A 27,144-nucleotide genomic window follows, 5' to 3' on the forward strand; every position below is an offset into this window, starting at 1 on the left:
ACCACTGACTGCTGGATTTTAAATAAGACTGAATACTACCTGTGTATGTATCTACCACTGCTATATATAATGCCCACTCTGCAAGATCTTCACCTGATATAAACTAAAACAGAATATTGCAAATGCAGTTGGAAAGTCACTATCAAGCAGTTCAAAAATGTAAAAAAGAATTTAAAACATTTTACATACAAAAGAAAGGTAGAGATAAAGACTTTCAGTACTACATAAACAATAAGCCATGGCTTGCACTCATATTAAATACAGTAGTCATGTTTTAATCTATCAGGAATTTAAAATTTAATAATATAGATGGAATCCTTAAAAAGGAAGGCAAAGGGGAAAAAGAAGGAATAAATTATTAAGTCCTTGTGGTTGAGGAGAAAATTGTTTTCCATCTCAACACATGATATAGTCAGTCAATGAGTTTTTAATCCTGCATAGACAGTAGAAAAATATTAATACTTAAATGCCAGGTGAAGGTTTTCAGTTGTCTTAAAATATAAAGTATTAAGTAAATTCGTGTTCATTTTCTATAGCTAAAAATCATACCATAAACATGAATGTATTGTTTACTGTATTCAAGAACAGTGTCAGCCTCAGATAAAGGTATAGACTTATAAACAAATGGTCCAAATTATATTCTTAAAAATTCTTATCACAAAGTAACTAAAATTACACCTATGCAAGAATTCTTATCTGATTTGATTTCAACAACAACAAAATAAAGTTACACAAACTATACATGACGTGAAAAAATACAGTTATGTTTAAATAACAATATGTAAAATAAAATAATTGGTATCCAAATCAAGTATATGCTGTCAGTCTACAAGAAAATGGCTCAAATGTTGAAAATGTCTGTTGTAATTTATCTGATACAAAAATGAATTTTAGATTTTTCCTGTAATACAAATATGCTGTTTTTCAAACTACTTTAATAAATAGTGCATATACAATAGGCTGTATATCACAAATTACAAGTCTGTCACCTAAATGTGCATTAATTGATAAAGGAAACCATGATTTTATCCTGCATATCTTGTGTTTGCTGACATGAACTGCAAGATTTTTTTTTATTCCTTTTACAAAAAAATAGGGCATTTTAACTTAGGCATACTCAGTAAATGTTGAGAGTTACTAAATTACATACCCTCTGTGTGCTAGACATATTAGCATAGTAGACATCTAAGATTCTATTTTACAGAGTCTGTAGAGGAAGGTGGAGTGAGAATTGTATCTTCCATTCTGTAATCTTTCCTAGGATGAAAGTGAGGGCTTCGTGTATATCGAGGTTTCAAACTCACAGATGAAGGATGTGAAAAATTTCTTCTCACAGAATGTAACCTTGGTTCCTAAAAAGAAAGAAAAATACCATTGTGTTTTCTCTGTATATTTTAAAACAGTGTTTTGTTTATTATACTAAACATGTAGTGGGAAAGATCCAGTTTAGGATATATATGTACCACCTGTCTGAACACTGGTGCGCATCTCTAATTTGGAGGATAAGGACCTAAGGTAGATGCAAGACTTACGCATGTGGATAGTCCCACTGCAGTCAATGGTACATGTGATGGGACTACTCACATGCTTAAAGTTAAACACATGCATATGTCTTTGCAGGATCAGGGCTTTAATGTATTTGAGTTGTTTCTTTAACAAGCAGAGACAACAGAGGAAAAATACTTTGTAAATCTCCTATTTTTCCCTCTTATCGCATACTTTCATGATTCAAATACTGTTCTTATAATATATGCAACTACTCAGCCTCTTGCAGGGCTCCCTCAAATCACTTAGGACTCACAAACTATGAATGCAGAATTTCCACAGATACCAATGTGAGTTCCATGTGCAATTGAAGATACAAGGCTAGATCTTCAACTGATATAAATCATCATAGCATCATTGACTTCCATGGAGTGACATGATTTTCACCAGCTGAAGATATGTCCCACAACTTGGCCTAAGTATCCTTACCACATCACACTGTCACTATCTGTTTAAAAATAAAATGAATACATTTAAATGTATTCATATCTAAACAGTTTTCATGCCAAAGCACTTTACAAACAAACTCACAAGGATCTCAACTGCAGTGCAACTGTAACAGCATGCAGCAAGACTGAACAACAGTTTAAGATAGGTAGTGAAAAATACCATATTCAATTGAAACTGTAAGGGGCAATATAGGTAAGCACAATATTATCATCTAAATTGGAATTTTAGCCACAATACTAGGATTCACACATTCATACTTGTGTTCAGTGCTATGGGATACTTAATGACCAAAAGTATTCAGTACTTTGATTTACAGCTCTTCCAAACCTAAAATGTCTACCAGCATAGCTTTGTCCTCTGCCCCCGCACCCCCACCTCAGTGTGTTGGGGTATCATAATTCAGTGGATTGACTCAGAGGGAAGAGTTGCACCAACGCCCTTCTTGCAGCACCCACATGTTCTTGGAGGTCTCTCATCCAGTGGTGACTCAGCATGACAATACTTAGCTTTCAACCCATAACAGATTAAACAGTGGGGGCAAGTCTTCCAAGTTATACTGGTGCAAAGCTGATATTAGTGGCACTGCACTGGTGTAATTAAGAATCGAATTTGCACTCTTATTTTTATATTTCTATTATACTTGTATGGTGTAATATTTTACTTCTTGATAAGTATGATTCAACAAGCATATAGAAATAATAAAACATATTAGGGCTGTCAAGCAATTAAAAAAGTTAATCACCATTAATCGTGCAATTAATCTCACTGTTAAACAATAACAGAATATTATTTATTTAAATATTTGTGGATGTTTTCTACATTTTCAAATATACTGATTTCAATTACAACACAGAATACAAAGTCAACAGTGCTCACTTTCTATTTATTTTTTATTACAAGTATTTGCACTGTAAAAAACAAAAGAAATATTATTTTTCAATTCACCTAATACAAGTACTGTAGTGCAATCTCTTTATCATGAAAGTTGAACTTACAAATGTAGAATTATGTACAAAAATAACTGCATTCAAAAATAAGACAATGTACAATTTTAGAGCCTGCAAGTCCACTCAGTCCTACTTCTTGTTCAGCCAATCGCTCAGACAGACAAGTTTGTTTACATTTACAGGAAATAATGCTGCCCTCCTCTTATTTATGTCACCAGAAAGTGAAAACAGGCATTCTCATGGCACTGTTGTAGCAGGCGTCGCAAGATATTTACATACTAAATGCACTAAACATTCATATGTCCCTTCATGCTTCAACCACCATTTCAGGAGACATGTATTCATGCTGACGATGGGTTCTGCTCGATAACAATCCAAAGCACTGCAGACCAATGCATGTTCATTTTCATTATCTGAGTCAGATGCCACCAGCAGAAGGTTGATTTTCTTTTTTGGTGATTTGGGTTCTGTAGTTTCCACATCGGAGTGTTGCTCTTTTAAGACTTCTGAAAGTATGCTCCACACCTCGTCCCTCTCAGATTTTGGAAGGAACTTCAGATTTTTAACCCTTGGGCGGAGCGCTGTTGCTATCTTTAGAAATCTCACATTGGTACCTTCTTTGTGTTTTGTGAAATCTGCAGTGAAAGTGTTCTTAAAATGAACAATATATGCTGGGTCATCATCTGAGACTGCTATAACATGAAATATATGGCAGAATGCGGGTAAAACAGAGCAGGGACCATACAATTCTCCCCCAGGAGTTCAGTCACAAATTTAATTAACGCATACTTTTTTAATGAGCATCATCAGCATGCAAGTATGTCCTCTTGAATGATGGCCAAAGCATGAAGGGGCATACGAATGTTTAGCATATCTGACACGTAAATACCTTGCAATGCCAGCTACAAAAGTGCCATGCAAATACCTGTTCTCACTTTCTGGTGACATTGTAAATAAGAAGAGGGCAGCATTATCTCCTGTAAATGTAAACAAACTTGTTTGTCTTAGCGATTGGCTGAACTAGAAGTAGGACTGAATGGACTTGAAGGCTCTGAAGTTTTAAATTGTTTTGTTTTTGAGTACAGGTTTTGTAACAAAAAAAAAATCTACATTTGTAAATTGCACTTTCACGACAAAGATTGCACTATAGTACTTGTATAAGGTGAACTGAAAAATACTATTTCTTTTGTTTATCATTTTTACGGTGCAGATATTTGTAATAAAAAATAATATACACTTTGATTTCAATTACAAATAGAAATAAATAAATATGAAAATGTAGAAAAATATCCAAAATATTTAATAAATTTCAATTGGCATTCTATTGTTTAAAACTATGATTAATTTTTTTGAGTTAATCATGTAAGTTAACTGCGATTAATCAACCGCCCTAAAACATATGTTGTTTTTGCTGCTGTAGTGCTTCCATAGATCTCAAAGTACTTGAGAAGGCTGGCTGATCATTAGCCCCATTTGACCTACAGAATAACCAAAGCACAGAGTCATATATGAATGGCCATACTGGGTCAGACCAATGGTTCTTCTGGCCCAGTATCTTGTGTTCTGACAGTGGCCAGTGCCAGATGCTTCAGAGGAAATGAACAGAACAGGGAAATGTTGAGTGATCCATCTTCTGTCATCCAGTCCCACCTTCTGGCAGTTGAAGGTTTAGGGATACCCGGAGCATGAGGTTGCAGCCCTGACCATTCTGGCTAATAGTCATTGGTGGACCTATCCATCTTGAACTTATCTAATTCTCTTTTGAGCCTGGTTATACTTCTGGCCCATGGCAACAAGTTCCACAATTTGTATATTGTGTGAAGAAGTACTTCCTTTATGTTTTAAATCTGCTGCCTGTTAATTTCATTGGGTGACTCCTAGGTCTTGTGAAGGGATAAATAACACTTCCTTATTCACTTTCTCCATACCATTCACAATTGTATAGATCTCTATCATATCCCTTCTTCATTGTCTCTTTTCTAAAATTAACAGTCCCAGTCTTTTTAATCTCTGCTTGTATGGAAGCTGTTCTGTACTCCTAATTATTTTGTTGCCTTTTTTCTGTACCTTTTCCAATTCTAATATACCTTTTCTGAGATGGGGCAACCAGAACTGCATGCAGTATTTAAGGTGTGGGCATGGGTTTATACAGTGGTATTATATTTTTCTGTTTTATTATCTATACCTTTCCTAATGATTCTTAGCATTCTGCTAGCTTTTTTGAGTGCCACTAAACACTGAGCACATGTTTTCAGAGAGCTATCCATGATACAAGAAGATCACTTTCTTGTGTGGTAACAGTTAATTTACACCCTATAAGTTTGTATGTATAGTTTGAATTATGTTTTCCAGTGTGCTTACTTTGCACTTATCAACACTGAATTTCATCTGCCATTTTGTTGCCCAGTCACCCAGCTTTGTGAAATCCCTTTGTAACAGTTAGCTTTGAACTTAACTATTTTAAGTAATTTTGTATTGTCTACAAATTTTGTCACTTCACTGTTGACCCCCTTTTCCAGATCATTTATGAGTATGTTGAACAGTGAAGGTCCCAGTACAGATCGTTGGGGGACCCTGCTATTTACCACTTTCCCTGGTGAAAACTGACCATTTATTCCTACCCTTTGTTTCCTATCTTTTAACCAGTTACTGATCTGTGAGAGGACCTTCCCTCTTATCCCATGATTGCTTACTTTGCTTAAGAGTCTTTGGTAAGGGACCTTGTCAAAGACTTCTGAAAGTCAAAATACATTATATTGACTGGATCACCCTTGTCAACATGCTTCAAAGACTTCAAACACCCTCAAAGAATTCTAATAGATTGGTAAGGCATGACTCTTCCCCAACACATCACATTTATCTATGTATCTGATAAATCTGTTCTTTACTATAGTTTCAAACAATTTGCCTGAGGTACTGAATTACTTCAGTAATTACTTCAGGTTTACCACCTGTAAATGCCAGATCACCTCGGGAGCCTTTTTAAAAAATTGACGTTATATTAGCTACCCTCCAGTCATCTGGTACAGAGGATGGTTTAAGTGATAGGGTACACAACACAGTTAGTAGTTCTGCTATTTCATATTTGAGTTCCTTCAAAATGCTTGGGTGAATACCATCTGATGACTTATTACGGCTTAATTTATCAATCTTGTTCCAAAACCTCCTCTGCTGATACCTCAACCTGGTATAGTTCCTTAGATCTGTTACCTAAAAAGAATGGTTTGGGTGTGGAGATCTCCCCCATATCCTCTGCAATGAAGACTGATGCAAAGAATCTCCGCAATGGCCTTGTCTTCTTTGAGTGCTCTGTCAGCACCTTAATTGTCCAGTGGCACCACTGCCTGTTTGGCAGGCTTCCTGTTTTAGTTGGGATGTGCTCCCCACACTGGCCTGAAAGAACTGAATTAGGCTGGGGGGGGGCAATCAGCCAATTAAGCTGCAAATGGGGGAGATGTAGGCTGAGTGGAGGGTGCTAATTAGAAAGAAGCTCACCTGTGAGAGAACAGGTGGGGCTTCTATAAAGCCAAGAGGCTGGCATCAGTGGGAGGTGGTAAGGAGGAAGCCTGCAGTCTCTCTCTCTCTCTGAGGTAATGGAACAGGAAAGGGAGATAGGAATCCACAAGGGAGCGTTAACTTAGTAACCCTAAGAGAGAAGGGTCCGACTAGAAAGGCTGATGGAGGAGCACAGTAGGAAATAGTTCAGGAAAGAGAGCTGTATGGTTGGTGAAGTCCCAGACCTTAACTGCTCTCTTTAGGGCCCTGGAATGGAACTTGGAGTAGAGGATGGGCCTGGGTTTCCCTACCAACTACTGCGAAGTGGTATTGCTAGAGGCAGTAAATGAGAAGACTGCCTGAGTCATTGTGGGAGTGACATAGTCAGGGCAGTGGGTGTGAGGACTGCCTGATACTGCTTGTGTGGAGAGACTTGGAAAGACTCCCTTGAAAGGGGAAATCACAGTGTGACCTGGCTGGAGGATCAAGTCACGAAGCAGCTGTACCGTGACTCTGTGAGCAGGAAGAGAGCAGCAACTGGGTGGAACAAATCCCTGGAATCGCCAGGAGGTGTCACCCAGCAGTGAATAGAGCATCCCTAACAAGCAGTCATAAAAATATCCTGTTTAAGATTGCACATTGAGTCTAAGTTGGGAATACAGCATAGATCTTCTTACTCATAGCTCTATAAGTAATCCACAAAATCACAGCTACCTTCACTTTAAAAATTCTATTATAGTCATATAGTACACAGCTACAAGGAATCCTTTGAAGTTAACAATAGATGTAAATAAGATTAAAGTATATTAATGCCATAGTTATGACTGAGGAGACATTTTTTCTAAGCACTTCTTTTCAGGTATTGATAACTTTCTGAAAACAATACCCTTTAGGACAGTGGTTCTGAACCAGGGGGTCCAAGGCCCCCTGGGGGGCTGCGATCAGGTTTCGGGGGGGGCCACCAAGCAGGGCCAACATTAGATTCGCTGAGGCCCAGGGTAGAAAGTCAAACCCCCACCACATGAGGATGAACCCTGAGACCAACCACCCAGGGCTGAAGCCAAAGCCTGAGCAATATAGTTTCATGGGCGCCCCGTGGCATGAGGCCCCAGGCAATTTCTCTGCTTGCTATCCCCTAACGCTGGCCCTGGCTTTTATATGCAGAAAACCAGTTATTGTAGCACAGGTGGGCCGTGGAGTTTTTATATCCTGTTGAGGGGGCCTCAGAAAGAAAAAGCTGCTTTAGGATGAAATTCTTGATTTTTGTTCTTAGCCCAAAGAAGAATTTTCTTCAAAACTTTAGTATATCTCTCTGTTCAGAAGTTGTGAGATTTAAGAGAGAACCACAGTAAAATTAATGTGTGTGTCTGCAAATTTTACACATCTACAGAAGACTTCTGCTATCCATTTTTCAGGGAAAGTTTTGTTAAGATCCTTCCAGTTCTGGATGCATTTACCAACTTTAAGTTTTCACAACCTTAAAAAAACCCACTGAATTAATTTCTACAGGCTTCCCTTGTTTTGTACACCTAACTGTAACTTAAAAGCCAAGTCACATTTGAAAAATATCAGCACACTAGGTTTAAAGTTATGACTGCTTGAAATCAGCCAACTGAACAATGAAGAGGTACAGACTCAAAACCATCTTAAAAAATATCAGGATGGTTCAAAATTTCAGGTGAGTTGTTTTGGGAGGCCTGGATTCAGTAGTCATTGGTGAAGGACAGCTGGGTTAAGGATTAGCTCCATTTATGGATGGCTCACAGATAAGGACAGCAGCATTCAGGCTATGTAAGTGTTTTAACCTGGATCAATTTGGTTTAACAAGTTGCACTACCCATATTAATTTTTAAAAAACAAAACAAAACTCAAAAACAAGGATTTTCCATGCAACCCCTCCCCCCAACCATTAATGCAATGATAAGGATGGATAAACTAATGTTTAAAAGTTGGAAATACAAAGTGAAAGTTAAACGCTAAAACCATAACTTTGCCCCTTTGTTCTTAAACTTTAAAATACGGTCTCTCTTCATAACACTATACAGAAGAACCTCAGAGTTATAAAGACCCTGGGAATGGAGATTGTTCATAACTCTGAAATGTTCGAAACTCTGAACATTATGATTGTTCTTTTAAAAATGTTCAACTGAACTTTGACTTAAAACAGCTTTGAAATTTTACTATGCAGAAGAAAAATCTCATTTTAACTTCTTAATTTAAATGAAACAAGCACAGAAACAGTTCTCTTACCTTGTCAAATTTTAACTTTCCCTTTATTTTTTATAATTTACATTTACCTGTATTTGCTTTTTTTTTGGGTCTCTGCTACTGCTTGATTGTGTACTTCCAGTTCCAAATGAGGTATGTGGTTGACCAGTCAGTTTGTAACTCTGAGGTTCTACTGTATATTATTTGTAAAATATTTCACACAAAATAGATAACTTGTAATGTTTGCAGTGTTTTCCCCATTCTTGTATAATTATACTAGATTATTATGACATTAAAATTAGTTTATCTTTTGAATTAGGAACAAATTCTGAGAGCTGATGATCACCTACTGACTTCAATGGGAGTAACTGGTGTTCAGCAACTTAAGACATTTTATATGGCAGTTCCCTTTGCTAAAATATAGATTTCCCAATATCCATATAACTTATATCTAGCAAAATATTTTTCTTTCTTTCTTTCACACATGTTGTAAACCTTTAAACAGTGTTTTCCTGGATAGAGTTATAGTAACAGAATATATTACACCCAAAACCTATGTTGAAAGAACATTATTAAGATTGCAAAGAAAAGCACTCTAAAGTTAGAAAATAAAATTGCTTTGCAAACTTAATTCAGCCCCCTTGTGCATATGTATTGCTATACAGTCTTTAATTAGATGACCACTAGAGCTGGCCAGAGAACAACAACTGAATTTTGTGGCAACTTTTTGAGGTTTCAAATTTTGTCTTTGTTCAGCACTGGAATGGAAATTTTTGTGAAATGGAATTGTGCTGAAACATCTGTTTTCAGATGAAAAAGGTCAAGTTTTTGATTTGGGCCTCTCTCTCACCCTCACCGCAGAGTCCAGAAACCCTACCATTGAAAATTTCACTGAAATAAATACATTTCCATTAAACATTTTGGCTACAACTAAAAGCATTTTTTGTCAAAAAATGTTTAGTTGGAAATGTTTCAACCATCTCTAATGTCCACATGCTAGTTTTCTATAGGGCTATATCATTCCATGCACAGAATTGATTGTGCTCACTCAATGAGCAGCTATCAAATATTTTGTTTTCTCTTTGTTTAATATTTGGTCCCATCCATGCCTCATTTACTGAACTGTATCCAAACCCTTCTCTTAAGACAGAATTATTGAACTCCACATGTACTTTTCTATAGCACTCATCACCACAGTATCTAAGTCTTTCACAAATATTAATGAATTAATTTTCACAATAGGCCTGTGAGTTCCACATCCATCAATTTACACCCGCACAATTCATCAGCAGGGTTGGAACCTTTTGTTCTACCACACAGGCCTCTCCCACTTGAGCTAAGTAACTGACAGCAATAGTAGTGTCATCCTATATGTGGACCAGCAGTAGAAGAGGAAGGGACACTCTGCCAGTAGGTTTCAAATATATTTGCCAATAGCAAAGGAATGGTGAGACTTAGGAAGCCTGGGTTCCATTGCAGACTATGGCAGGGAGAGTCTCTAGTGGGCACAGGCTCTTCTGCACATACCCCCAAGCTTGATCCCTTTCTGATACATCCCTTTGAACCTGTCCCTATCCTGTCTCTCCCCCACTCCAGACTCCTCATTCCAATCTCTTTTTCCTCACCTAACCAGTTCCAGTCTCCACTGCCCTCAGTCTTCTCATCGCAGACCCACCTCTTTCCCAGCAAGCCCTTGTCTCCACCCTTATCCAGTCCCAGTCACCTTGCCCAGCCATTCCCAATTCCCTCCTAACTGCCCTGGATCCTTACCCCTACTCTTTTTGCCTAGCTAGTCCAACTTCCCCCGTCCTGGCTCCTCATCTGATCTGTGTCTCAAACCTCACCCTAGCCTCCTGTGTCCCCCTCACCCACATGCCTCATCTTCACTGGCTCCCAGTCCCAGTCTCCATCCTTGGGCTCCTCATCCAATCTCAGTAGTATTGTTTCCCCCAGTCCCTTGTCCCAGTCTCTTTGCCCAAGCTGTCTCCGTTCTCTCCCATCACCCTGCCTCCAATGTCAGGCTCCTGCCTCACCTCCTTCTCCCCAACCCACCAGTTTTCAAGTCCAGTCCCCCTCCAGCTTTTTATCCTCACCTTCTGCCTCCCAGTCATCCCCATTTCTATCCCAGTCTCCTTGCCCAGACAGTCACAGTCTCTGCTCCCAGCTCCAATTCCCAGTCTCCCTCTCCTTCCACTTGTCACTACCCCAGTCCGGCTTTTTTCCTCAAGGCAATGGAATCAGGCAGCTTCCTCTTCCATGCTCTCTGGGTCCAGCAAGGGATAAATGGGAGCACAGAAGAGAGTCTCCCTGCTCTCTGTTCAGGTGCCCAGACAGGGCACAGCCCACAGCAATCCAGAGCTGCAATTGCAGGGAAAATCCTGTTCAGCTCCAGGATGAAGTATGCGCAGTGCAGACAGAATCTTTGTGGAATTTGGCTGCTAAAATCTAAAGCTGTATCTACACTACAGACCTTAAAGCTGCGCTGCTGCAAGGTCTCTTGTGTAGCCTCTCTATGCTGGCAGAAGAGAGCTCTCCCACCAGCACCATTAAACCACCCCCAAAGAGCGGTGGTAGTTATGTTGGCAGGAGACTCTCTCCTGCCAACATAGCGCTGTCCACACTGGCATCTTTGTTGGTCAGGGGTGTTTTTTCCCCCACTCCTCTAAATGACAAAAGCTTTGCCAACAAAAGTGCAGTGTAAGACATAGCTAAGTCTCTACTGAGAATGTGTGAAGTGCAATTTTTCAAAGATTTATAACTAGGCCAAATTTTTTGGGTGGATTTTCATGGAATGGCAAAAGGCACATCTCTGACTCAAAGGTCACCTCCTGTGCCAAATTAAGTCTCTGTTCCAAAGCATGGTGGGCACTAAAGTTTTTTCAAAGGAAAGGTCACCAGAATTGTTTTAACATGGGCCAAACAACAGATTTGCTACACATTACTGGAAAACCCTGAACCGTTTTGGCTGAAATTTTTCAAAAAAGTTCAGCCTGAGGCAGACACCTGGCATGGAAAATTTCAGCTCAAATGGTTAAAGCCTAGCAAAGTTATAATCAACAGAACACAGGGTCTTATAATGGGAATTGACATGGAAACCTTAAGAACAAGGTGCTACTATCACTGAATATAGCTGATATTTATTTATATTTTTTGTTTGTCCGTCTCTTAAATAGAAGCCTGTTTATTTCATATTTTCCAGGTACCCTATCCTAAATCTGTCTTTAAAAAGTCCAAATCATACCTTCTCTGAGCACTGGATATACTTTAAAAAAAAATATTGAGCTTTCTTTTTGGACAGAGTCTGCTACCTTTCCTCATGCTGAACAGTATTTTACATCAGGAATAGTCCCATACAAATCAATGTGACTACTTCTTGAGTAAGACACTTACACACATGGGATAGCATATCAGATTATTGAGTGCTTAGTTACCATTCTACTAAGTTTTTCTATAAGAAAAAAAAACCTAGATTTTTTTTTTTTAAAAAAGAAACAGCTTCCTTCTCAAAATAAAGAGGATGGCTGTGTACTTGCAACTGAATATATAATTCCAGAGCATGAAATGTTAAAAATTAGAGGTGGGCACTCAAAATAGGATGGATGGAGAAAGGGATAGAGTGCTTACTAACAAAGGAGAAGAGAAACAGGATGTCAAAAAGTTTTAAATAGAATAATCTGGCAGTAAAAATGGCTCAATTTTAAATTTTCAACTTAAAGACAAGGTTTCAAAAATAAAAAATATTAAAATACTTTAAACAATCAATCATACTTTCAGGAAAAATAACTCAAAACATGCACAGAATCCTGGGAAGTTGGACTAGGAAGAAAAAACTGGTGGAGGAAAAATACGCAAAATTCACAGTCTCAAGGATGAATGATATGGATTACACAACTTGCTTTATAAAAATGGACAACTGGTTCAGATTAATAAAGGAACTGACACAAGCATACAGCAGATTGGGCTGGTTATACTTTGGCACACTTGATACCTAACCAGTTTGCAACAATCAGGCATTGCAAAGAATGAACTGACCCTAAGTTTCACAATGGGCAGCCGCTAGCTGGTTCGCTGAAGATGGATCTTGGCCACGTGGGAAGGACTGGACAAGAAAATCAGTACATCTTGAGTAGAGCTGCCAAAATGGCTTAATAATGAATGCTCCACAATGTCTGTCAAGTAAAGAGAGAGAATATACAGATCAGAGAAACTGGAGGGAAAAACTAACTGAAATGAGAGCAGACTACAAATACAGAAAAAGAATAGATGGTAAAGAGAGTACAGAAGGAAACAATGTACAGATAGACAGAAGACATTTCCCTGAACCAACACACATTAATATGAAATGCATCAAAATTACTCAATGGAGTTCTAACAATATTTCTGTTCTACAGACTGAGACAAGCAGATTGTGTGGGGAGACAGAACCCATAAGTTATGTTCCCAGTGTCGTGAGAGACTGGTTGCGTAACCTTGAGCAAGACACTTATCTTCACTGTGCCTCAGTTTTCTCACCTGTAAAATGAGTATAATAATACTTACCCACATCAAAAGTATATTGTGAGGCTTAATTCAAATACTTTGAGATTTCTGGTAAAAAATGTTTTAAAAGTACAGAGTATACATTAATGGCTACTGACTTTTTCACAATGCCCATCCCATGACTTCACCTTAAAAAATGCCACAATAAAATCATAGCCCTAATTATATTAACTATAAATAAAGCAAAGCATTTTGGTTCATTGGGGTTTTATTCCAAAGTCTGAAAGTCTTTTGAATTCAAATGAATTCTCAGAACAAACATGACTGAAAGGTCCAGGTATCTTTCCTGAACCCAAGGACACTCCACTCAGAGGTGAGTCATCTTCAGAGACAATTCTTGAAGAAGAAATGATCACCACACCTACAAGACTGACTAGCAGTACTTACAGATTTCAGAATTGTTCTCTTGGAACAGGCACCTAGCTTAGTTCCAACATAAAAAGAATGATTTTGAATTATGAGTCCCATGCACAGCTTTGGAAATGTCAGAAATGGACACAGGTTTTCCACATAAAATGTAGAAGCTAACTTTGTCCTATTAGAAAAGGCTTTGAGACCATTTGGTAAAGGAACGCCTTGCCATAACAGCACTAAATGCAAAGTCTGATCTATTTAGACAATCTGTAGACTGAGATGGTTGCTTTTGGGGACAAATCTAAAAGGGATGCAAACAAGGCACAACCAGAAGTTATGGTCTTGATGCAGGAACCACATTGTGAAATGCAGGAAATCAGACTAGATTATTATAATGGGCCTTTTGGCCTTAAAATTATGAATCTATTATGGTAATTTGTGGAAGGACTTTGTCTTATCCATACAGCTCAATACTCCTAACATTCAGAGCGTAATTCTCCTTTCATTCATCTCCAGTTTAACTCCATTTATGGCATGGGAGTTGCTCCTAAGCTACATTGGTACAAAGTGAGAGAATGCAGCAACCTGATTTGTGCAGTGCCCAGATACCATAAAAATACATACAATATGTATGTATTGCACGTTTGATATGAGTTGCTCAAAGTCACTGTGCAGTAAACCCAAGTGCTCCTAATGTAAAGCAGAACTCATACATTATTGCAGTAAAGAGAGAATGACCTTCCAGACCTGCAGGCTTGGGTGCTAGAAGGGAAGGGGGGGAGGAGAGGGAGAGGGAGAGAGAGAGTGTGTGTGCATGCACAGGCAACCCCCATCCACCAGTCTGATGGTCCTGGAGTGTGCAACCCCACCCACCCGCCTAACCCTCAGCCTAACCCTCCTTTTCCCCTCTGAGACCCTGCCCCCCAACCCTACTCAGCTCTCCTGGAGTCTGTCTCCCAATCCTCCTGGAACCTTTACCTTCCCACCCTACTTCTCACTTTACCCTCCCCACTGGACCTCAGGTGATGGGTCTATCCTGTTTCCTGAATCTGGCCAGTCCCCAGCACCAGGAGGAACCACCCCACACTTTCTGCAGTCTGCAGGTGAGGGCCTGGCTGCCAGCCTGCAGCACAACACAGAACAGGTCACCAAGATGCCAGCCAGCTGAACTATGGTATACTCACTCCCAGCAAGGTTTTAAAAAGTGGGGGCACATGGCCCCCCCCTGCTTTTTAATGGGTCTTTGCTCCTCCTCACCCGGTGCATATTCCTGCAAGGTGAAAAAACCAAGGCCATTTAAAAACAAAAGTAGTGGCAACTCCGATGTTCTGAACAACATGAATTAGAACTGTGGGTAGCTTATTTAAAACCCTAGAAAATTCTGAATCCACTGGTGAACTGAACTGGTTGTGACTGGACTACATTCAGTCCTGGGCTCCTAATTAGCTGAAAGATGTTGAGAAAATGAAGAGAGTTAAGAGAGAAGCTACAAAAATAGTGAGGGGATGGAAATAATTACATGTAAGGAAATATTAGGAGAGTTACATTTGTATAACTCTGGATTAAATAGCTGATATGGCCTATTCTAACAACAAAAAAAGAGAGATCCTCATGCTTAGAAATGCTCTGATTCAATTCTAGACAAAGCTAAAAATATGACTGCAGTCCTTAATTTTTTTAAACAGTATCTTAGAACAATCTCAGGCAGTAAAGAAAGCAAAATCCTTAAAAAAAACAGAAAAACCTGCCTACCTTTGACAGCAAAATGACTTAACTTGCAAGATAAAAAGTTACTTTCCTGCAGAGAACTTACGAGTCATAATAAAGAGTGTTACGATCAGTATAAAAAAAAATACAAAAAACCCCAAACCCAACCCACAAAACCCCAAAACAACATATGGTTGATGACACTGGCATCTGTTATACTTGATCGGCACATATGTCTCCATCTGGGGGCATCTGTCTCATCTAGAATCTAACTTAACAGCAGAGGCTTTATTCTAGAGGTTAACTTTTACACAGAACAATTTTTAATAAAGCAGATGAATGTCATGTCAAAGAATGGTTCAGTAAAAAAGTGTAGAAAATAAGCATCTCACAAAAGTCATTTTTTAAAGCTTCTGTACACATGAAGTAGAAGGTAAACTGGATACTACAAGCACTATGATCATCATGACACTTAATGGTATGGGGCATACATGATCAGGATTTAATGAAATATCACACCTCCAATTTACTTTACCGATGCCAGTAACATTGATGAAGATGCTTACTATGTATAAAAATATAAAAAAGAGTTACGAAGATGAGCTACAGAAAGAAAAGGGAGATGTTTCTTGAGTGTATGAATCACTCCTACAAGTAGTATTCTTCACAGATTCATACTTAGCCTCTGACTTTTTTATTCTAGCTCCCTAATTTTAATTCAAGACTATATTTAATGCTCTAGCCCCCTCTACTGGAAATCTCTAATGAATATAGGTCTTCCATTAATGGGAGATTTTTCAGAATTTTTAAATTTCCTATTTACAAGGAAGTCCACCGTGCAGAGCAATGAAAGGGAACTCACACACATATATAAAAGGATTGGCTGTGTTTATCACATTGTTTATAAAATGGAGGTGAATTCTGGAGCTGGAGGTTTCTATAAGGATTCCTTGGAGGCAGCTTGGTGCTCGCCTGGAGTGAGCTGTAATACCCCAAGAGGGGGGAAGTTTTGCTATTTTGTAGCATTCTCAGATGCATCCCAAAACCCACTTAAAAATCCCCTGAGGATATGGCTTGTTCATGCCATCTTTCTGCTATGGCTTTGGTTCTTTGGAGGCAGAACACCAGGGTACTCCTGCCATCAAGGGAGTGAAGTGTCCTGTCTTTGGGAAAAGCATGGGGTTTTGAGAAGAATACAAGTAAGTGATTGATGTGGAACTCAGTTACAATCTATAACCCACGGGAAATTTTCTCTTTGTGGAATACTGTATAAGGAGAGTCTGCTATCATGGCTGCTAGCTCACTGACCCTTCTGGCCAAAGTGATGGCCACTAAGAGTGCCACTTTCATGGACAGATGGGTCATGGCACGTTGCCAAAGGTTCGAAGGGTGGACCTGTGAGTGGTGACAGGAAAAGATTGAGATCCTATTGAGGCATAGGTTTAATGACCGGTGGGAAAGTCCTGATCAAGCCCTTCATAAATTGCACAGTAGCCAGGTATGTAAAGACAGAAAGTCCCCCTACTGGAGGGAGAAAAGCACTAATTGCTGCTACGTGTACTTCCAGTAAACTCAGGGCCAGACTTGAAGATTTTAAGGAAAGGAGATAGTCTAGACTAACTGGAATACACACAGCACCTAGTGAATGTTGGTGGGAACATACCCAGGCCAAAAAACGCCACCATTTAGCCAGGTAGCATGTTCTAGTAGAATCTTTTCTACTTTAGTTACTTCCTGAACGCAGGGTGGATGGGTGGGAGCATGAGTGTTCTATTTCCAACGCCTATCCAAATACAAGGCTGTGAAGTGGAGTGAGCACAGGTTGGGGTGCTTGATCTCCACTCCCTCTCCCCCATCCTGAGTTAGGAGATCCTGAAACAGGTGGATCCTGATAGTGTGCGCATCATTAGAATTCCATGAACCAGAACTGTCTGGCCCAGTAGGGTGCTAGGAGGATGATGGTGGCTCTGTTGCAACAGATCTTCCATACAACCTGTGGTAGCAGAAGGATGGGAGGAAAGGTGTATCTGATCCAGAGGAGCCTATGGCTCCCCTGGAACAATACCCAGAGAGCTTTTTGTTAATCTGGGGTGCAAAGAGGTCCCCCAACGGAGTTCCCCACTGTGAGAATATATTAGTTAGAACTGTGTAGTGGATCTCCCATTTGTGGTCTGCAGATAAGCACCTGCTTACCTTGTTTGTCAGGGAGGTGTGGACATCCAGCAGGTATGTAGCCTGTATTGTAATGTGGCTTCTGATACACCAGTTCCAAAGTCTGATTGCTTCCAGGCAGAGGAGCTACAGGTGATATGAACCTTGCCTCGCCACTAGGGGGAAGATCACCTGCATACTCAGGAGTGGTGAGCATTGTATGCTTAATGTGTGTATTCTGTTTAGGTAACTGTTAATAAATAGAGGTTAAGGATATTATTGTGTAAGGCTCTTTCACTAGGAAAAGACCTGGTAGAGCCCTGAGTCCACCGGGAATGGCTGTTATCCATGAGCACATGGAGGGGTAGAGCCTGGAACCCAGAGAGGGGTAAATTTGGGTCCCTTACTTCCTGAGCACCCAAAAGAGAGAGTAGTGGTGGTGAGAGACCTAAGTTGTGCAGGTAACAGTCTTTTTTGGGGATTAGGAAATATGGGGAGAAGAACCCTCTCCCTTGGTCCTGAGGTGGGACGCACTCTATCAACCCCCAGAATACAAGGAATTCCACCTCTTATTGAAGACTCCGTTGGTGAGAGTGGTTCCCAAAGGGGGATCAGGAAGGCGGCTGCTGAAGAGGGAAGAAAAGAAACTCTATGAAGTATCCCTGGTAGTCTCCAGGACCCAACTCTGTCTGGTGATCTTGTTCCAGCTGAGGGCGAATGAAGTAAGACATCCTCCAAAGATGACAGGAGAGGAAGTTGATGGCATCATTGGTGATACGCAGGTCTTGACATGCATGTCAAAAATGACCTTTGGGCTGTGGTTGGAAATAAGTGGAGGGACCTCTGAATCCTCTGTCATTTATGCAGACTCAGGTGGATGCTAGTAATATGCAATGTGTGAAGGGGGTGGTCATGGTCTAAAGCAGTGTTTTTCAAAGTTCGGGTCGTGACCCAGAACTGGGTTGCAGCATGTAAGGCACTGGGTCTCCTTCCTCAGCACCCAGGGACCCTATCAGCACTGCTGACTGGGACGTTAAAAGTCCCGTCGGCGGTGCTGCCCGGCTAAGGCAGGCTAGTGTCTACCTGTTCCGACACTGCGCTGTGCCCTGGAAGCGGCCAGCAGTGGGTCCAGCTTCTAGGCAGGGGGGCCATCAGGCTCTGTGCACTGCCCCCCGCCCCGAGCACCGGCGCATGGGAGCTGGGGGTGGTGGTGCATGCGGGCGAGAGCCATGTGGAGCCTCTTGCGCACCTCTGCCTAGGAGCTGGACCTGCTGCTGGCCACTTCCAGGGCACACTGCAGCCTGCAGTGCCAGGACAGATGGGAAGCCTGCCTCTGCACCCTGGCTGTGCTGCTGACTGGGAGCCGCCGGAGCTAAGCCCAGGCCCCAACCCTGTGCCCCAATCCCCTGCCCCAGCCCTGAGCCCCCCAAACCCAGAACCCCTTCCTGCACCCCAAACCCTTCATCCCTGGCCCCACCCCAGAGCCTGCACCCCTAGTCCAGAGCCCTGATCCTCCTCCCAGGCAACCCCCTGCTCCAGCCCTGAGCCCACACCCCAAATTTCCCTTCCCACACCCTCATCCCCAGCTCCATTGGGTCACAGGCATCAACAATTTTCTTCAGCTGGGTCCCCATAATAAAAGTGTGAAAACCACTGGTCTAAAGGGCTGTCTCTAGTGTTTCCTCCGGGGGATGGAGTGTAAATTCCCAAGGATCACAGAGTGGATCTTGAATCCTTTAGAGAATGCAGGGATTTATACATCTTTTCATTAAAAAGGCTGGACTCATCAAAAGGGAAGTCGTAGATGGTGGACCTCTCTAGAAAAGCCTGACAACTGGAGCCACAAGTCCCTTTGCATGACCAGCCCTGTGGCTAAATTTCTGGAAACTGAGTTCTTTCTGTAGCTACCTATATCATCACCAAGTTAGGGGCAGGATGGGAAAACAAAAAGTCATCTCCTTTGGCAGGAACAAAATAACATCTTTTGGCTCTTTTTGGTGTTGGAACACAAGATGCTGGTGTGTGCCAAACTGCTCTGGCCAGTTCCAATATAGCCTTGTTAACTGGAAGGGCCACACTGGTCGGTCCTTGCACTTGCAAAGTCCAAGAGTCGGTGTTGAGAGCGCTGGACCTCTTCAGATAGGACCTGTGGACCATTAGTGACCCATTGCAACAGCTCCTGATACTAATGGTGGAAGTTGATGAAGGAGTGATGGCATTGTCTGGAGATGATGAGGAAGCCCCCTCAGAACTGGTTCCAGCTCTTCCTCTTTGTACCCTAATGGAACTAGCTGACGAGAGGAGAGGAGCAGTACAATTCCTGAGAGAGGTCTGGTCACCTGCCATGGGGTCCCAAAGGCCCCAATAAGGCCTCAAGGAGGGATCCATTGGCCATGGTGGCCCCCCGGGCAAACAGTACCAGCTCCCTTTGGGGCCGGGGGGTTATATCCAGAGGGATGGTAAGAACAGCTTGTCAGGGCTCCTGTGCCTTACTGGAGATACCGGTGCAGTTGTCTCCTCTGATTCCTTCAATTCCAAGTTCGCAGTGGTGGTACCATCAGTACTGGGTGCTCCTGCCCGATGGGTGGAGATGTAACTGCTCCTGGGACATCAGTAACGATCACACTCTGGGATAAGAATGTCCCTCAGGAGGAGAAGGCCTGAAAGGAGTGGAGATTGCGGGGAGGAGAGGAATATATCCTATGGTGTACTAAGGTCTCCGTATGGCCAAGAGTCTGGGGAGTTCCAGCAGAAACACCTGAAGGATGAGGCTTGTCTGTCACAGCCGGTCAGTCTTTGAATAAACAAGGTTGTACCAATGATGTATCTGGACCTGTAATTGTAGATGAGACTGAAGAGTGTATGTCTTTCCACTTCAGTCCTGAAGGTCTTCGGCGGAGCCAGTTCCGTGGGTTCCATATGTGACATCTCACCCAAGCTGGACCGGCTAAGGAAGGAAACGCGTTTCTTATGGACAATCCTCTGTGAGGATCTGTCCTTACGCCCATGAGATTGCCCCTTACTGTCATGGGAAATCTTGTAGGAGGAATCCTTGGGCTTTGGTGCTAAAGGTTCTTCTCCAAGGCCTGTGCTTGGAGAGGCACTGCTGGTTGGTTGAGGCTGATGTACACAGAGGGAGGGTATTCCAGGCCCAGGTCAGAGCGAGGACTCATAGTCTCCTCCATCAGGAACATTTTTAGTTAGAACTCTGATCTTTCTAATTTTGGGTGGAAAGCATTGACAGATACTGCACTTCAAAGACATATGTCCGTCGTACAGGCATCATTGATGATCGTCACTGAGGAGAAGGAGCGAGAAGATACAATTTTTGAATCCCAGGATTCTGGGCATAGTCCTGGGACCGGGAAGCATTTTCCCTGAATGGCGGGTGACGGAACTATCTTATACTAACTATAACTACTAAGCTAAGATATAAAAACTATTTACGAAGAGTTTATTTTACAGGTTATGCACGGAGTGAAGGATGACACAATTCTGACTCGGGTCATGTGCTGATAAGCAGGAACTGAAGAGGCATCTACCCACACTGCCTCTTTTATCCTCGGTCGGGAGCACGAGGGAAGCTACTGAGCATGTACGGGTCAACGAATATTGCATTGAAGAATTTCTGGACTTGGGCACATGGCATGCATGCGTATCCCACATGTAGAATACACAAAGGGATCATCACTCAACAAACATACAATTATTTTAATCTTTCATTAACTGATGTTTGTTCTGAGTTTTGATGATGTAAGGTGCTATTATGTTTTCACAGAAACACAGGAACTTTCATACCAAATCAGATCAGTGATCCCTTTAGTCCCATACCCTTGTTTCTGACCGTGGCCAGTCCCAGACGTTTCAGAGGAAAAGTAAGAAACCTCAAAGTGGACAATTAAAGAATAACCTGCCTTAAGGATAAATCCCTTCCTAACCCCAGAAAGTTAGTGGCTGCTTTATGCTTTGAAGCACAAAGGGTTATACCACATCTAATTTGTCTTTAAACCTATCCAGCACAACTGTGGATGATCTCATTAGCCATACAATGTTTATTACTTTTTGCATTACAACTAAACTCTTGGCCTCAATGATATTTAGTTCCACAGGTTAATAATACAGTATGTAAAAAAGTATTTCCTTTTCCTTCTGTTTTAAATCTATTTTTCAATTTCATTGGATAGCCCCTTGTTTTTGTTTTCTATACCATTCATTATTGGGGGAGCTGGTATTTATCCCCTAAATTAAGTTGCCTAACATACTTTGCATTATGAAGGATTCTTGTGACCTTTTCTTTGAGATGATCTCACAGCTCATTTGTTTGTAGGAGTCCTTTGATATTTGGAAGGGGGAAATACCCCCAGGCTAAAGCAGCGCCTGCTTTTTGTTAACATCCTGAAAATATGCTAGAATATTAAAGGCATGATTTTGTCATACAGAAGCTGTGCTTGTCTGTCCCTCTCTCAGCAAGTTCAGCTATATATTTTAAAATTCTATTTTTAATTATTATTTCAGTCAACTTTCTCCTAGAGAAGTAAGGCTCACTAGTCTAAGTCCCTGTACCATCCCTAAAGTCTTTTTTAAAGATAAGTACTGCCATTTGTTAACCTTTAGTCCTCTGGAATAGCAGCTGATCTTCATAAGAGATGGCATATTTTTTAAATTTCTTCAGATAACCTCCATCTTCAGAAATCCTGGTGATTTGTTACTTTTTAATTTATCAATTATTTCCAGCTCTTCCTCATTTGACACCTTATTTTCTGACTGTCTCATATTTATTACCTGAATCGAATAATTCCAAGGTGGGTATCTCCCCAACATCCTCTGTGGTGAAAACTAATGCAAAGAAATAGTTAGTTCCTCTGCAACATTCTTGTCCTCCTTACTTACCACCTGGCAGTACGTAAGACCAAAAGAAAAGAAAAAGACTACAGAGCTTACTTTAACCGGCTCAGGCTGCATCACAGGTGTTGGCATAGCTATGGCACTCTGGGCATAAACTTGGTGATATGCTGCTTGAACTCCATGATCAGAATATGGCTGTCAAAAAAAACCCAAACATTTTTTATAGGAAGATTTTTAAGAGTACAAAAGCATGCTCTACATTTGTATGTTTTTGTAAGCTCTCTTATGATTTAAACTGCTAAAAATTGTGGACTAAGTTAACCTGACTACCTATCATTAATCAAGGATTTTTTTTTAATTTATTTTTTCCCCCATTGCAGAACAGGTTTTGGTAAATCACTTAATATTGCACACTTGTTTATCAGTGCCACTCACCTTTCTTCCTAACGTGGAAGCCCATTAAAGAGATTAATTTCTGTACTATGAATTCAGTTTACTCATAACTGTAAAGGAACAGTATATAAATGTATTATATTAATATTGAAACTCCGTAACCAATATTTTCGGCTCGTTTTAAAAATTTACTCAGGAAAGATGCAGAATGCTTTTTTCTTCAACAGGTGTATTGTATGCATGTAGCTTCCCCCAATATCAATAGACTATATACCTGTGGATTGAAGGCATGATACAGCCATGTTTTCCTAAATTAATTCTGGTTTTATTTGTAGTTGATCTGCCTCCTAAAATTTCTTTGTACATAATTGGTAACCTTCTGATTCATGCACAACTGGTAGAGCATGCAAGATAAATATAAAATTAGCCAGCAAAGGAGCAGTGTGTGCAGTTGCATAGGAATGTCAATATACATTTGTTTTAGAGAAAAAAAAAGTGCAGGCTTCTGCATATACTGTTTGTCATTTGCTATAATTTTTAGTGAAAAATACTTGACTTCACCCCCCCATAGTCCTTCTAGCTGCTTTAGTGATTAATTCTTTTAATGAAAGAATACTATGCCAATATATCAAAATAATTGTACAGGTCTTTTGCCGTAGCTCCATTTTCAGTAAAACATATTGCTATATTTTCCTTCCACTTCTTATATATTCAATTACTAACAAATGGTTTTATCAGAAATTTTCTAATACTTTCTCTCCAATCTAAAAATTAACAATTTTTGGAAAAAAAAAGACTGCAAAAAAAGGATTGCTGTTGACTAAGAAGTAAAGATTCATATGCACAAAACAGCAGAAAAGATTTAATTTTTAGAACCTGGAAAACCTTACGATTCTAATCCCCAGAATTGTCAAACACCACGTTCCTCCACAGAAAAGTATTCCAGCGAATTTATATTCTTAGAAGCATTCAGATCAGACTATAACCATTCAACAGTCCTAACAAGCAGTTCAGTCTGGATTTATTCATTTTGAACTGTTAGCGTGAATGTGGAACTAGCAGAAACATTTAACCTAGTCCTCCCACTGCTGCCCACAGTCCAGTGGCAGCCTTTCAAAATATTTCAAAATCCAGTGTTTCTGCTAGGAAGCTGTGCCAGGAACTCTGAGATAGGTAACCAAGAGGCATTGCGATTGCAATGACTTAAAACAATACTAGTGTGGGCATGGAGAAAAAGTGCAAAGGGTTGTAAACTTCTGCATGGCTGATGTAGTTGCACTGAATTGTACTTAAATTGGTTCTGTTTAACTGGTTCAAATAAAAAATGTTCAAGTTTCTATTGCATATAAGTATATATATTGTATATAAAAGTTCCATGAAAGTACCTCTGGAACTGCAGCTTCCATTAGAGAGAAAGGAGGAGGTACACATCCACTGTCCTGTGCAATTTCTAGTGGCTGATAGATAACTTCAGAAGGGTGAAGATAAAAGAATGAGGTTGAAGAGGCAGGAGACTGAAATAAAACAAGATTTAGTACACGTTACTGAACTATGCCAGTGGTAAGCAACACCAAACTAAAGACTTAAATAACTGACACTGAATTTTAGGCAACTTAAAAAAATATTTAAAAGTTTTAGATACTACATTTGGCTTCGACTCCCCTTGCTATTTTTGTGTTTTTACAATCAAATTTTCTTCTTTTAAAAATGTCTCTCCTCTGCTATGTGAAGAGCTGACGCAAACAAAAGGGAAAAGTAACCGACCGACCATACAGGGGAAATAATTAAGATGATTTTACATGAAGTTCTGTCAAAAGCAGTCAGTCAACAAACTGTAAAAATAAATATTCTCCTCATTCAGTTATAGTAATCTTAGATACTACTGTAAAAAAATTAAAAATTAAAGTTTGCACATACAAGTATGAATTTTAAAATTGATGGTGTTGCTTTAACATTTTAATCCCAGGGCAATTTGGTAGAAAAGAAGAAAGAGAAAACACAAAAGTCAGAAAGCAAGAGAGAGTAACAAAGTTTTCTAAGCACATTCAAAGTGAACTGATGTACTTTTAAAAGTAACTAAAATATAAAAAGTTGTTTAAGATTCCAAATCCATAACTGAAAAAATATATAAACTTAAAATATATTTAAAAACACATTATTAAAGGAAATTGAAAGGTTGTTTTTTTTAAAATCCCTGCAAAAATTTGATAGTTTTCTGTTTTTCCTGCAATAGTTAACAAAAAAAAACCCAAACAACTGAAGTAGAAGAGGAAATATTGCTTTGTGTACTCGTGACATCATACATTCCCACAATAAAAATACAAAAACCTGAATACCAGTTGTGGCGTTTAAACAGGAAATAAAGCAATTTTCAAGTATTTTTTTTTAAACTTATCCATTTGTTATTTTTAGGTCTACCCATGCATAGTGTTAATCTTTTAGGATATTATGAAGGTATTGATAAAGACTTAAGTTAAAATTGTGTTGAGATTTACACTTAAAGCAGGATGAACATTCCTGCATTCCACACTGTAACGACTAAATTTAGTCTTCAAATTTACCATCACAACTCTTCAGAGAACAAGTTAATTTTATCCCGCCACACATTTAAAAAACAAAAGGAAACTCCTCCACAAAAAAATGTTATTAAGTTAGTTAAGGTTGCATTTCCTATGAATGCAATTACTACCTTACCAAACATTAGATTTCACAGCCTAACAACAAATTCACTTTAATTTTTAGCACAGAACCACTCACAATGCACATATGTACGCAAAACCATAATTCTATCCTACTATCTCATGTAAAATATTACATGTATCTATAAATTAACAATCTTGCTTAGTTCGTCAAGCACTGTGTAAGTTTGTGGTGCTAAACTAAGTGTCCAGGCTTGTAAATATTTAATTACATGAGTGAAAATTTTCATAATTGGAACAAGTCTTAACTTTGCACACATGCCCTAAAAAGCTTAAAATTATTGGCTCTCGGCCTGCATGAAGCTCAACAAGCACAAACTCCTGTGCCTATACTGTACTCCATAAAAGCGTAGCTATCCATGCTTACTGATTCTGATGAAGGATCAGGGCATTGAAAAGTTTGTATTTATTACAATGTTTTTTCAGCTCAACTTTAGCAATAAGATACCATGAATAATTTTTGGGTTTTGTTGACGTGGCTGAATCATAAAACAAATAATTGAACTGGTGTAAAAAATTTCCTCACACATAACCTCACAAAAAAACTTCAGATAAAATAAAAAAAGACATAAAATGTTTTCAGTTTGGCCTAGATCTGTTATTAATCGAGAGAACATTAAAAAAACAAAGACCATTACAAAGAGAGTCCTGTTTCATGTTCCCCCAAGATTGTATCAGCTGTTCCAATCTTGCTGGCTTGTCTTGCATGAAACAACATGAGATTTAGTTCCATCTTGGAAAAGGGGACTTTTGTCTTGCAATTCTTCATAGATGTAAGCGGGTCCTTAAGAGAGAGTCTGAAATTTGTAAGCCCCAATGAAAATGGCATTCTTCAGACTCCACTTGCATTGGTATATTTGCTTTAGGCTTACCCAACTGGTGACTGAGTTCAGTAACTCTTTGATATGAATAGCTTTCATATTAGTAGCTTCCACTACAGTGCACAGTGGAGAGACGATCTCTGGGAATAGAACTGGTCTTCTCTTCTTTTTCTTGTTTGTACATGCCACTGCTGTAGTGCTGTCATATTACTAGGACAAGCTTCTGGGAGGCTCTGACAGTTTGGAGGATATGTCTGTGTCAACTTATGAATTTCAGCTTTGGCTTGTGAACACCATTTCTATTTGTAAGAAGACGTAACTCACCCTCTTCAATAACTGTGGTTCTTCAAGATGTGTGTCCCTATGGGTACTTCATGCTAGGTGCGCTTGCGCCCACTGCACCTTTGATCAGAGATTTCACATAGCAGTTTCCGTTAGGCTCATGCATGCATGTTACTCAGTCTTGTGCATAGCACCATTGTTATATAGGACCGCATGGGCCGAAATGCCCTCAATTCCTTCTCAAGCTTCATGACAGATAATTCCAAAGACAAAGGAAAGGAGTATGGGTAGTGGAGCACACACAGGGACATGCATCTCAAAGAACCACAGTTCCTGCACAGAGTGAGTAGCCATTTCTTCTTTGAGTAGTGTCCCTATGGGTGCTTCACTCCAGATGGCTACTGAGAAGTTCCCCTTAAGGAGGAGGGGGCTTTGGAGTGAGTCCAATACAGAAGAAAGACCAGCAGAGCCAAATACAGCATCGGAAGCGGAGTCATGAGTTCATGCATAATGCTCAGCAAAGAGATATATATATATATATAGAGAGAGAGAGATCCAAGTCGCAGCTCTACGTATCTCAATAATGGGAACATTTTTCAGAAAGGCTACTGAAATAGAAATGGACCTTGTAGCAAGTGTTTGTATGTTCGAGGGTGCTTGGAGATTGCAAGGTTGGTAGCAACAATGAATATAGTCGGATATGCACCT

At 40.0% G+C, this 27,144-nt stretch overlaps 1 protein-coding gene across 1 annotated transcript in view; it reads right to left on the reverse strand.

Annotated features, from left to right (window-relative positions):
• Window positions 1-1,193: 1,193 nt before the first annotated feature.
• Window positions 1,194-27,144, reverse strand: part of BOLL (boule RNA binding protein) — a 79,392-nt gene continuing 53,441 nt past the window's right edge. Inside the window, exons 9-11 of the mRNA XM_077829464.1 lie at window positions 24,020-24,148; window positions 22,338-22,436; window positions 1,194-1,352 (exon numbers count right to left, since the gene is read on the reverse strand). Coding sequence (XP_077685590.1) covers window positions 1,194-1,352; window positions 22,338-22,436; window positions 24,020-24,148 — 387 coding nt within the window. The remainder of the gene's footprint in view (window positions 1,353-22,337; window positions 22,437-24,019; window positions 24,149-27,144) is intronic.

The sequence above is a fragment of the Eretmochelys imbricata genome, chromosome 11 (assembly GCF_965152235.1).
Source record: "Eretmochelys imbricata isolate rEreImb1 chromosome 11, rEreImb1.hap1, whole genome shotgun sequence".
Lineage (NCBI taxonomy): Eukaryota > Metazoa > Chordata > Testudines > Cheloniidae > Eretmochelys > Eretmochelys imbricata.